General features: G+C 43.1%; 1 protein-coding gene across 2 annotated transcripts in view; it reads left to right on the top strand.

Annotated features, from left to right (window-relative positions):
* UNC5C (unc-5 netrin receptor C) overlaps positions 1–13,329 on the top strand; it is a 243,144-nt gene that overhangs the window by 184,379 nt on the left and 45,436 nt on the right. For both annotated transcript variants that reach the window (XM_041484245.1, XM_041484244.1), the window contains exon 4: positions 2,727–2,830. In XM_041484245.1, coding sequence (XP_041340179.1) covers positions 2,727–2,830 — 104 coding nt within the window. The remainder of the gene's footprint in view (positions 1–2,726; positions 2,831–13,329) is intronic.

Genomic DNA, 13,329 nt, shown 5'->3' with positions numbered 1-13,329 from the left:
TCAGGAAGTTAGGTAGGACAGTAAATCAACATGTCAAGAAAAATATTCAGATTATTATCTAATCTCCCTCTACTGTCTTCAGCATGAACACCTGAAATCTGTTCTTAATATGGTATTTAATACTGTGCTTATATGCTTCTATTACTATTACAGTAACTTTCTCATTTTCCCTCAATCATGATATTAGAGCACAATAATTGCATTGTGCACCTGTAATTGTGTGTGTACCTGCTAAATGCACTAAGGTGTACCTGATGTAGAGGTAATCCTTTTCTTCTGAAGATATCTGTGGACCAAGCAATAATGTTATCTTACGGGTACTGCTAGCAATATAGTCCCAGCTGTTTGCTAATTTGAAACAAACTGCGTTATCCTGACATTATGCATGCTCAGGATACTATCAAGCCCACAGGATGGGTGAGGAGCCTGGGCCCAAAGAAGAATGTAACTTCCCAAGAAACCTACCAACTCCTGAAAGAGCTGCCCATTTCCATGTTTAACGTGCAGAACTGCAGCAAGCCAAAACTCAGCATTTTGTCCTTGGAATGACTCCCACCCATGGGCACCTGGGGGGTTTCAGATTTACTCGAATGGAGCCATAGAACCCAAATGTCCACAGGGTGGCCTCTCAGAGAGGGTGGGATGAAGCTGCTGGTGCTGGCAGTGCTTTGGGAACTCTGTAGAGACATCAAAGACTTGCTGTGGTTGCTGTACCATGAACGAGCCTCACTGGCTTGGAAAAACTCCAGTGTGACAGGGATGCTGACAGGCACAGCCTGGCAAAACTTGGCATGTCATCCTAAGAAAAGTTGATGATGTCCAGATTTTTGCTCCTCCTCTTTCCCCTATGTTATCCCGTGTTGTAGGGTAAAGCCACCTACAGCAACAGCTGAGGTTGGAGTGGTGGGGTTTGTAGTGAGGTAGCTGTGACATTAGCATGAGCTTCCTTTTGGCAGAAGGTAATCCCAACCAAGCAGAGAGCTGGAGACAGCAATTTCTTACATTGCTGCAGTAGGGAGTACCAAAGTTTATCTTTTGGTGCCTTAAACTGTGGCCACAAATCTTGTCCCATCAGAGGGGCTCTCAGTAACCTTGCCCTGTGTGCCAGAGGGAGCAAGAATGCTGCTGGTGGGAAAGCAGTGAAGTGTGGGGCTGCTTCTCTCATGCCTGTGGTGTAGAGGAAGGACTGAGATGACTCAGTTTCACTGAAGAAATGCTTGGATGTCAGAAGTTTGCCACTATATCAAAGTTAAAATGAGCATCTCCACCTATGACAGAGCTTTTTCATGCTACTATTGAACTGATACTGAATTCCAGGTAGTTGAATAGTCATGTTTTCCCAATATAGGATAAGAGATAGATGTCTCATGCTATTTAAAGTTTCAGGGCATCAGAGGAGCTGATTTGGTGGCAGCCACCCCATCTCCTTTTCCATCTCTGCATTTGCCAACCCCAGGTTTTCCCTTTTGGCAGCACCGATGTAGTTCCTTCTGGGTCAGCTCTTAAATCAGGTCTTGGGGGTAATCTAGGAAAAGATAACTCTTTGCATAGTTTATTTGTAAACTGGTTGAATTCAGTGATCTGTTTTCCAGCCCAGTCATAGGTTATGGCTTCAAAATATGAAATATCTTGCTTTTAAATTGTTCCCATATGACTGTGTCTTGTTGCCAATATGACACAAGTATTTGTGCAACCTCACCGTGAGCTGATGTACGGAAATGGTTTGACTTCAGAACAAGAAGTAAAACAAAAATAACTGAGTTGTAAAGTTTCTGAAGTCAGGCCAGCTCTTTGATGTGACTTTGAGCATGGTTTCATATCCATCTGCAGAAGGAACTGGCAGCAGGCAGAAATATCCCCAGTAGCTACTGGGGCTGAATGCTCAGCTCTCCAAAGCCACATCCTCCCTGGCACAGAGGTGAGGGTGGCAGTCCATGGCAGAAACATGGGGATAGTAATAAGGAGGGAACTTCTCAAGTCCATTTTACCATCAGTGCAAAGACATTATGAAAGAACACAAAAAAGCCAGTCTTTGCAGCTGTCCAGTACAAAGAACTGGTCTGATCTTTGGAGGTGCATTCAATGCCCTGTCAGTCTGCCACATTTCTGTGGTGCTGCGGAGGGGTCCAAACATGGTTCAACTCCTTGAAGTGACTTTTTATTATTATCATTATTATTATTGTTACCACATTATTATTAATAATAAGAATAACTTAGTGCTACAGGGATAATGATAAGGTGTAGACAAATTAGCTAAAGCTGTAAAGTTAATGCTTATGAGCTAAAACATTAAATCACAGCATGAGCACTTTCATCTATGAGTTTAAGGCAACTCAGTTTATATGCTGTAGTTTTATAGATTTATTTAATTTTCCATAACTTTCTTTACTGCTTTACCAGTATAGTTTATCAAACACAAATTATCTGAAGAAGGGACTTGTTTCACTTTTTGTTCTGTGTCTGGACATGACCTTCTGCAGGAAGCCTTGGTTGCTCAATGGGTTCACATGCTGTACCACAATATAAGTATTAAACCCACTATGAAATCTTTGCTTAATGTTGGAATGAAGTGAAAACATGACCAGACTTTTTTTAATGCTTTATTTTACAGGGAGCAGAACTGCTTTTTCTTTGTCTCTTGCATTTATCCAATATGGCAATCAAATATAATATAAATGAGCAGCTGATAATAATGTTAATGATTTTATTTTCTTCTCCCTTCTCAGATCTCCGGAAAACTTTTGAGCAGGAGCCCTTAGGGAAAGAAGTGTCCCTGGAGCAAGAGGTCCTGCTCCAGTGCCGTCCCCCTGAAGGCATCCCAGTAGCTGAGGTGAGCAACAGCAGCAGTGTCTGGCACTGGGACATCCTAAGTAAAGTCTGATGGGTGGCTAATGGTGCAGTGACTTACAGCAGGGCGTGATGGATGGGTGCTAATGGAAAGCTGACTGACTGCTGCTCATAGGCAAGATTGATTGGGACCTGATTAATGGCTTTGGGTTGTGGCGCCCTGCTGGGCAGAGCTGCAGGTGGTTTGGTTTCAGTTTTTTCTTCCCTTTGAAAAATCACAACTATATCTGGCATCCAGAGGGGGAACGTATTAATACCAGCCTGCTGTCTTTCATTTTGCTTTTAAAGAAAAAAAAAATTGCTTATTCTGAGGGACACCTTTCAAGCAAGTTTTAATTTTTAGTTTGCCAGGCTATATTCCACACGTGTATGCACCACCCTGCCGACTTGGCACGAGAGGATGCGGTATAGTACAGGTTCCCAGGTAAAGCAGCACGAGGTTTGGGAAAGTAGAGGATGTATTTGCCTAATAAGACATCTCCAGGGCCTTAGCTGATTTTCCTACTGGCTTTTAATCAAACCCAGAGTGGGTAGCCTATTCTGCCCCTGCAGGAGCTAGCCTGCCCTTCAGCAGAATCTGTGCCTGACAACAGCAGTGAGCAGCAGCTTCCCTAAGTGCAGCGGTGCCTCCAGCTTCAGACTCACAGCTCAGGGAAGGGGGGGTCCCTGAGTCACAGGGAGGCCTCTGAATTCCTAAATCCACTGTGGCTGTTATGAGAAAAATTGATTGCTAATGACGGTAATTCCCCTATCTGAATTCTCTTCGGTTTTCCTCTACCAGGCACAGAAGAAACTGTTGCCAATTTGCATTAGGATAAGTCAGACTGTCATGGCTAAGCAGCAAAGTGGTTGTCACTCAGCGCTCATGGCTGATTTCTCAGGAGATGAAGCTTTAAGTGTTACCTCCCCATCTAACCCAAGTTTAGATTTAATCAGAATTGCAGAAACATGTCCACAAACATCAGAAAGAATAATTAGCACAGAAGATTTCCCCCACTTTCTTGTTCTGTAGGCTGTTTTCTTTCCCCATTAAGATCTCCCAAACTGTAAAGAGTGTTTAGGTCTGCCGAGCCAGCTTGCTGACAACTGTAATATTAATCAGTTGGGTTTCGTCAGGAACTTAGCAGCAGGTTTTTATTTTCCTTTCTGATGTTTCTTTGCATCAAATCAACTTCTTGTTGTACCATGACAAGAGTTTTTGCACTGGGATGTGTTGTACAGGCAGTGCAAGGTAGTACTGGGGAACTTCATTACCTTTGCTAGAAACAGAGATTAATGCTGGCGGGGAGGTTCATTTTTATGTGGTGTTACAAGCAGCTCTGGCATTTCAGCAGCCAGGCCGATTGTTCCCTCAGAAAGGTCTGTTATACCCAGTCGCGTGGCTGAGACCCAAACTGCATAATTTAACATGATTTGTGGAAAGTGATCTCTGAAAAAGTCCTCTGTGAGCTGCTGCCATAACAGTTGTGCTTTTTCCTGCCTTCCAGTATCCTGCTCGCTCTGTCAATAGCTCTTCATGACGGTGCATTGAGTGACTCTGAATCTTATTTGTACCATGGTCAGGGCAGACACCAATTAACACTTGGCAGGCTCAGAAATCTTATACTCCCTATCTGACATTCAAAAGAACCATTCTCAATGTGGGTTTTTTTCCTCTTCTGACTTTTGAAGTCAGAAAGAGATCAAACACCCAGATTGGACAGCCGCCTAATACAGCCTCTTTGTAGAGTCTTTCCAACACTATTAAAAGAACAAAGACCTGAACACTAATGAATATGAATACCTTAATGTGACACTTTATTACAGCCACTTGCTTAAGCTAGTAAGATAAATTTAAGGATAAAAAAAAAGAAGAGAGATGAAAGATAACTTGGTGGGTTGAAGGATTACATGATTATTTTAATTTAAAGATGAATGAGTTCTTTGTTTAAGACTTCATTTATTTGTTTAGTGAAGTTTCTGATATGATGGTACAGGTAACTATAAGAAGAGCTTGGGAGAAGGCAGGCAGCAGGCTGAGGCTGTTTTCCATCTTTTTGAAAAACTGCTTTGACTCCAAGTAGAGTAGGGTAATGCATATGCTGCAGCTGTGAGCAGCATTTCCAAATGCTTTGGTGAGCATGTGCTTTAGACTTTTCACACTCTGGAAACTGTGTTTTGTTTAAGATTTTTTTCTTACTGGTTTCTGAAGGAGCCACTGTATTTAACACCAAAATAGATGAAGAGAAGCTTACGCTGTGAGACTGTACAAAATGTACCTTCAGTGTAATGTGATGCAGTGCTGGAGTCCAGAGTCCCAATGTCTTTCACTTGCTTTTTCTCTCTGATTCCATTCTCCCCCTTCATTCTCTGTTGGGTGTTTTGTTTTTCCTTTTTTTCCTGGTATTTCAAAGTGGTGAGAACAAGCATTCTCAGGGATAAATTCTGTCCTCTTTTCAGTATCTGGGGAATTCAGGCTTATCATTCCCAGCATATTTAATTGCAATTAACTGTGTCAAGCTCTTATGGATCAATGCTAGAGCAGATCTTAGGAATACTGAAAAGCTGAACCACACAGCAACATACAGCTTCTCCAGAGGGCAAGAAGGACAAAGACAGAGATGGGCAGGCAAATCTTTTAAAGCAACACTTACCAGTCCCTCAGATCCACTAGTACATGACAAGCATTAAAGCAGGCCCAGGTCATGGGCACTCTGAAAAAAAAAAAAAGAAAAAGTCAAAATCCAAATACAAACAGATGTGTTAAAATACACCAGCCTCAGGGCCTGAGGTCAAATCAAAGTACATCTCCTTGTTCACTTGGGACAATGTAAGGAACCGAGGGTTTCCATGGTCTCTGGAAAAACAGAGATATAATCAGAGATAACAGAAATATCAGCTTCTCTGCTGTCATACACCCCTGCCCACCAGCCCTGACCAGCATGGGTGTCAGCTGCACCATGGCATCCCTCCCCAATCCCAGGTGTATAGCCAATATCAAGCTGAACAAACCTACAGGTTCTGAACCACCCAGGTAAATGTTTGGGCTGTGCCAATGCATGGCCCAGGCAGGCAGCAGAAAGACCAGCACAGGTGCTGTTACACTGAGGTTTTTGCATGTAGCTGAGGGGGGAAGGGGCAAGCTCACGTGTTCCTGCTGTGATAAAAAGAGGAAAAAAATGAGTAGACATAAAAACAAACAGCACCCTGCCCTAGCTCTGTGCTTCTCTGCCTTCTGCTTTCCCCCAATGGGGAGAAGGAGGGTGAAGTGGTGCGATCAGCCGTCTGACCCGCCAGCCTCATGCTCAGTGGAAATCAGACAGAAGCAGCTCCTCAGCATGAACAGAAACATCCATTTCAGTTCCACTCTGCTCTTTGTGTGATTTTCTAAACCTAACCTGAGAAGGCAGGAAGGATCCCATTCTGTGATGCTCCAACAGTAATGGCTGAGTTGTTAGCAATTAACCCCTTAGCTCATTTAACTTGTTCTTTGAAAGACACTGGCATCGTATTGCACATGATAAAATATAGTTAGAGACACTGAGTCACATCAAATTAGCTCATTTGGGTAGGTTATAGATCAAAACACAAATGAGATGTAAGATTGGTTAATATGCCATAAGCTGCCAGATGAACTTTTGCATTGAAATGTGTGATTTGTGAAGCCTTTAACGGGGGGGGTAATTGCTTCTTTAATTTTAATTGAGGTGTTTCACAGAGTAATTTAATTGCAGAACAGGGTGTAGTGTACAGTTTGGTGACCCATATGGGTTTTACACTGTATGTGATATTTATCCACATTCATGGCTTTAATTAGGAACTAGAGCAAGGGGGAAAGGATCACTGAGTCAAGAGGCAGAAGAGAGTGTTTTGCCGAGGCAAGATGACTGTGACACAAACTTTATTCAGCTGCTCTTGCCCAGGCAAAGGCTGGTGGAAGCTAGGGACTTCTACAAATAGGCAGCTCCATCTAATTGATTATTAATATGAATGCTGTTTGTGTTGTTTCCTGAGAGCCTCTTATGTTTTGCAGCAGTTATCCTTTAATTGGGAGTTCATGTGTGTGCATTTCCATGCAGTTGTGTGTCACTGAGACAGTGTTTTATATTCACAGCAGGAAAGTGAGCACCAGGAGAGACAAGTAGAAGAGTTTGTGGCCAAAAATGCTAATTGCTGAAAAGTGGCACTGTCCTTTGCAGTTCCTCATGACATACAGCAGAACTGCCTTTGGCTGTCAGTGAGAGGAAGAGTGGGGAGGGAGAGGCAGGTTTGTGTAAAGAAGGAGCACAGCCCAAAATGAATGAGGGCTGCTCATCCTTCGCTTTGGAGAGCCACTGGGTAAGGTCTGGCCATACAGGCATGTCCTCCAAAAGTACAGGATAAAGCACCTTGCAACTGTCAGCACCTGGTCCCCTACATTTCTGTCTCTCTTGACATGCATTTTACCCCCAAGTCTACTGGTGGGTGGTTGAGTCACTCTTGCAAAGTGTGAGACATAGGTTACAACCTCCTGCTTGAAGGACAGGTTTGCATTTGGATTTGTGCTTTCCTGGGAAGTACTCTGACTACTAGATTACTAGATAGCCTTGTTTTTACATTTCCTACCAGTTCATTTCCACAGTGCAGAAACCCATGCCAAGGAGCACAGGTCTTCTAGCAGAACTGCTCTTTTGGAGACCTGATTTTCTACGGAATCTACCCCATGCTTTTTCTTTTGAGTCCAGTTCCACTGATGTAAGTGAGGGCAGAGCGTGCTCCAAAGTGAATCCAGTTGCTGTATGCTTCATTTCAGGCAGGGATGATCTGTGGGATTGAAGAACAGTCAGACTTCTAGTTCCTCCATGAAATATTACAATGTGAGATTTTCTACAAGAGCACTGGCATGAACTAGCTAGCTCATCCTCTTCTCTACAGCTGTCTTTCTGTAGCAAAGACAGCTCTGGGATTCTGGCTTAGCTTACAGAACCTATCTGTCCATATGCCTACAAGGTGCCAAAAGTGCCAGTCAACGTGTGAGCTGTGGGCCTCCAGTTCAAGCTGCTCTTTTAGGTGTGAAAAGAAGCCCAGCAACTTCTGATGGCCACATAGCAGGTGCTGTGATTTTCATTTAATAATGCCATGATCTGTGATTGAATTTGAGACTCTGTGGAGAAAAGTTCTCTATCTGCTGCTACCAGTCCACCTCAGAAGTTTATTCTGAGGCTCAACTTCCCAGCTGTGCATAAAGCAAGGGCGTAATGGAGCTGGAGACATCCAGCATCTGCGCATACACCCTGCAAGCAGAAAGCTGGATATATGTGTAATTAAGGAAGTGTTTCCACAGCAAGAACAACAATTCTCCTTATTGGCAGCAGAAGCACAATAAGAACAACTCAACAAAACACCATGGTGCTTTGTATTTGCTGTCTCATTCTCAGTATGTTTTGCAGTCTCTCAGAGCTGTAATTTCAGTTGCTTTAGAGATCACCTCTTTTTCCTTTTATTTTCAATCTTAAATGTGTATGAAATATCTTTCCAGTAAATAGTACATAGAGGATAGCATCCTCTTCAACAGACAGTTGCTGGGACAAAGCCAGATCCAAAATCAAATAACATTCTTCAAAGAAACACTCAAGTCTCAAGGTACCTAAAATTGTTGCTGGCTCATATGAAAACTACTAGAGTTTTCTCAGTCTCACTTTGACATCTTGTACTGTGTCCAAATTAGTAGTTAGTCAGTTTGTTTCACAAATGCCTCATTACTGGTGTGTGTGTGTGTGTGTGTGTTACAATCCAGGTGGAGCCAGGGAGCTGAGATTTCCCTGTGGCTGTTGGAGGTGATGCCAGCTCAGCAGAGACTGCTGCAAGGCAAGCCATGCCACTGGGACCAGTTGGCACAGCTGCAGAGAACACCAGCCACAATCCAGCGTGGATGGGGAACCAGATGGAAAGCAATCCTGCTCTGTCAACCAGGCATGGGGAAGGCACGGGCGCAATGTTCTCGCCTTCCAGAATTACAAATTGCCTTTCATCAAGGCAAGCCTCTTCCTGCTCCCAGATGTTTGCATCTTGTTTCTTGTGGAAAATAGCACTGACGGGCTTTGCCTGTGTCTGGAGGGTAAAAGGCTTGCTGTTTTCGGCAGGTGCTCCTTGCTCTGAAGGTGGCCCTAGGGCAGGTTGGTGCAGAGAAGGCAATGAGCAACGGGAACCCAGAACTCAGACCCTGCCGACTTAGCTCTTGAGATTGCCAGATGTGTAGGGAACAACTCTTATGATCAAGAGGGCAGCATCTAGATGAGATCATATTCCTTTTCCATCCTTGGGTTTGTTTCACAGCAGATGTGTTTCTGCTCTACCAGTTTCTAAAACAGTCACGCATATGCAAGTGTGCCAAGAGATTTAAGTGCCTAGGAATGCTGGTAACTTGGTATGGCTAAATTTGTATCAGCAATTAGCTTCTGTAATAGGTTTTCCTGCGTGTGTAATCGCTTGTGTGATTTATGTTCCCTGTGTTCATTTAGTCTGCACAGAAGCCTGGCCTGGCTTTGGAAGTCTTAGTCTCTGTGTGTGCTGCTGCTGTAAACACCCTTGAGGCAGCACTGGCCTGGCAGCAGCTCCCAGGTAGAGCTGAGGTGTTATTGCAGTTTTCTGCTCTTGCTGATGGTCTTGCTTTTCATGTTGGGTGGCATGTGGCAGGTTCCTTCTGTTAATTAGAACAAATGTGCCAATTATGTTAATGTATCTCCCGATACCAATCAGCGCATGATTAGAGACAACACATCTGTCTCTCACCAGGGAGCAGGATGATAGAAAAGACACTACAAGGTATGTTCTAAATTAGGGACACCTTGGATTGTGCCTTCCCCTGCTGACCCAGGGACAGCTCAGTCTCCTGCAGGCTCACTTGTCAGCCCATTAGCAGCCCTGGATGTGCAGCTCCAGTGCAGCTGGCAGGAGCTGTGTGCCTCATGGAACTGCAAGTTGCATCCTGAGTGCTAAGGAGCTCTGACCAAAAGGTAGCTGGGTCCAGGTGTGCTCCATCTTCTCAGCATCTGCAGATTCTGTTGGTCAGGTTTTCATTCACCACTCTCACACCTCAACTGAGCGGCCTTCTCTTGCTAGTCAGTTTGCAAACATATAACAAAAATACCTTCTTGTGAAGAAAACGAGCAAGAAGAAGAAGGATTTTGTGTCTACTTTATTCCAGGGGCTTATGAGGGGTTTATTTATATGATAAAAAACACGTGTATATTATTGTAATTGTAATTTTCCATAGCTGTCAATCCCAGAGGGTACACTTACCCCATCCTTCATGGCATAATTTTTGCCAATTAAATGATTGCTGTTATGATAAGGAAAAAACTGATCCCATGCTTTTTCTACATATATGCATGACCATCAGTACATTTATCAATAACAGCTGGAAGGATGTGCCTGATTTAATTGAATACATAGAGCTAGGTGCATGTTCAGGAATTGTTCTGATTATAGCCAGTAAACATGCATCCCTAATATTTAGGCAAAAGCAAACATCTACTCTAGAACATCTCAAGAGACATGAAAAACTGAGGAATGAGGGTTTGATTTGGCATGACCTTGAAGTCAGGCTTTTGTGCACTTTAAAGAGCCCATTTATACCCTGCTGGTCCTCTGTCCACTTGCCTGCAGGTGTAGAGGTCTCTGGCACACAAGCGTCCAATGCCTTATCTGCCAGTTACTATTATTCAGGCTGCAGAATTAAATTCAGGATAAGTTTCTGCACTGAGTTGATTAACAGCCTATTTCAGCAAGGGGGCTGCACCTTGGGGAATGACATGGCATCAAAAGAGATCATTGCTTTTAACTTCTGTGATAACAGTTTGCATACTTGTCACTCATAAATCCAGCTGTCTCATTCTGCTTGCTTCTCTTCTGTATTTGACACCTGATCTCTTCCTACTTACATGACAGAACAACCCTACTCCCACTTACTCTGGTTACCCCAAAAAAAATAATCTGAGGTTTGGAGGCGCTGAGCACTGAAGTCACCTGCACCATAAAAAATAGGTCCAACAGTAATTGAAAATAAGTACTAACAACTGTCTCACATATTGTAGTGTATTTAATTAGTCCCAATTTCTACAAGGACTGAGGGAGAAAATACAACCACTAGAGGGGTGTTCTTTTTTTTTCTCTTGCTCTACTGATGGCTCAAATATGTCTGAAAGGAGACTCCCACTGCATGTCAAATCATCCATCAGTTCCTTCCTTCAGATTTGACATTAGAGTTTGCAACATTAACAGACATCATAAAAACCTGGATGCCAGAAGACTGAATTAGATCTATTTGAGAGATACCTTGTAAAAGAGATGGCATTTAGATATGCACACGCAGTATTGATGTACTGGCAGAAAAAAAAGACATCCTGTTGTTCTTCAAACTTTTACTGTTAGTAAATTCTGTGAGACATTAGGTGAAAAAGGATCTTTTTCCTAAGAGATTTGGTATAGAGCCAGAGGCAATATACTGAATTATACAGAGCTGCTTTTTTTTTTATTGTATTAGCAACTTCTCTTTTCATATTATCTTTGGTGGTTTTGCAGGGATGATAGGGAATTCAATGCTTACAGCTTTAATTTGGTCTACTCATTTGAGACCCAGATTGAATATGTATGTGTGTTTTTGCAGAGAGAGAAAATGTAGTAGTGGGAAAAAAGAACCATGTGCTTGGGCATGGAGCCTTGAGGGTGCCAAAGGCTGCTAGAGTATGTTCTTGGATGGGCATATCAGAAATATTTTAAACTGAACCTTAGACCATGTAGGCTGTAGTCCTGTCCTTACTGGTGTCCTCAGTATGCAAAGCAGAGGAAGAGTACAGGCAGATTTGAAGTGGGATGTACACAGCTCTGGCAGTGTGTGTAGCATCTTTTACAGCCCTGGCCTAACCATCCCAGAAATAAACAGTGACATTAAAACCAAAGAAATACATGGGTTTTGTGTGAGAGGCAGGAGTTAAATAGCAGCATACCACTGATGGAGATAAGCTTCTGGCTTGTTTTTCAGTCTAGAATTCATGCAGACTCAGCCTGCAGGTGAGGAAGGAGCTAAATATTGCCATTGACTGAACATGAATCTGTCTGTCTTGATTACCCCTGAAACCTATTAGGATTCAAGAAAGGCAGAAAAAAACAAGTTTAGTCATTCTGTCAAGGAAAAACAGATTATTGACTAAGAGCTTGTGTCTTCCACTGTGCAACATGATTGTGATAGTGACAGAAATGCAGCCTCCAAAATTTTATGTCATTTTCTTCCTCCACTGTTCCTTGCAGACACACGTATCCATTTCCAGAGCCCTTGCTGCACCACTGTCTTTCAGCTCTGCAGTATTGACAGCTGTGGGGCTGCCACATCCCACAGTGATGTGCTGTGAAAGAGAGGGGTTTAAATCAAGCCTTCTTTGGAGCAGTGGCTCTACATTCACTAAAGATGTAAATCTTTGGAAGCAGCTCATACCTGAAGTGCATCCACCCAAACTAGAGTGGGGGAGCTGGAGCTGCTTAGCAGGGCTAAGGATGGGGAGTGGGGGGTGGGCACCTATAATCCAAGCACACATCTGCCAGCACTGCTCTTGCAGCATTGACTGGCTTTGTCTGAGGGTGAATAGAGCCCTCTGTGTTGAACACCAGGAGAAATCATTGTTTTCTCTCACCAGGGTTTGGAGCACTCTGTACAGCTGTCTCAGGTGGCTTTTGGGGTATGTCAATGCTTGGATAGTTCCTCAAATGTTTAGAAAAGTGGAGCTTGTGAGAGAAGGGCTTGGCAGCTAGCACCTTGTGAGTCCAGTGGGTTGATTGTAGTTATGTTTTTCTTCCTTTAATTAAATCCTGGGCACAGGCTGAAGTGATCCAGTGACGTGAAGGCCCAGCTTTGATCCATCCAGGGCCCCAGTCCTGTCCTTCAGTGCACTCAGTTCAAATGAAAACGAGCTACTAGATTTGCAGCCAAATTATATTAGAGTGGCTCACAGCAGTCAGCTGGGATATAACAGGGTGTTTTCTAAGGAAGGCAATAAAGAAAATATTGTCTACATTAAAAACCTCATATTAAAAATATTTTTCTGTGCAACCAAGGAAATCACGCTTTATTAAAGTAAAATATAGCTTACACAAATAAAGAGGAAAAATAAGCACTGATGTCCTTGTGATTTCCTATTTCCTTGGTAACTGACTCTATTTTGTTTCATTCTCATTGAAGCAAGACAATGTGCATGTGAGTGCAAACATACTTAAAAATATTGGGGTTTATGATTTGTTAGTACTACCCACTCCAGTATAGAGTCTCATGGTTTTAGACCCAGGTCAGGTACCTATAAGGTTACTGCATTACTAACTGCCTGATTAGCAAGATATGGAAAATAATGGGTGAGATCTGTGCTGATTTAGGGTTTCTGATGTTGTAGGAGAATTTTCGGTTTGCAGATATGCTCCTAAGCTATCACCCTTTCTTTTTGCCTTGCTTCTGACTCTGAAAGCACAGACCAGCCT

Source organism: Pyrgilauda ruficollis, unplaced genomic scaffold (assembly GCF_017590135.1).
Source record: "Pyrgilauda ruficollis isolate IOZ18807 unplaced genomic scaffold, ASM1759013v1 scaffold65, whole genome shotgun sequence".
Taxonomy (NCBI): Eukaryota; Metazoa; Chordata; class Aves; order Passeriformes; family Passeridae; genus Pyrgilauda; species Pyrgilauda ruficollis.
Note: the sequence above shows the minus strand (reverse complement) of the source record. Positions and strands in the feature narration are given on the sequence as shown.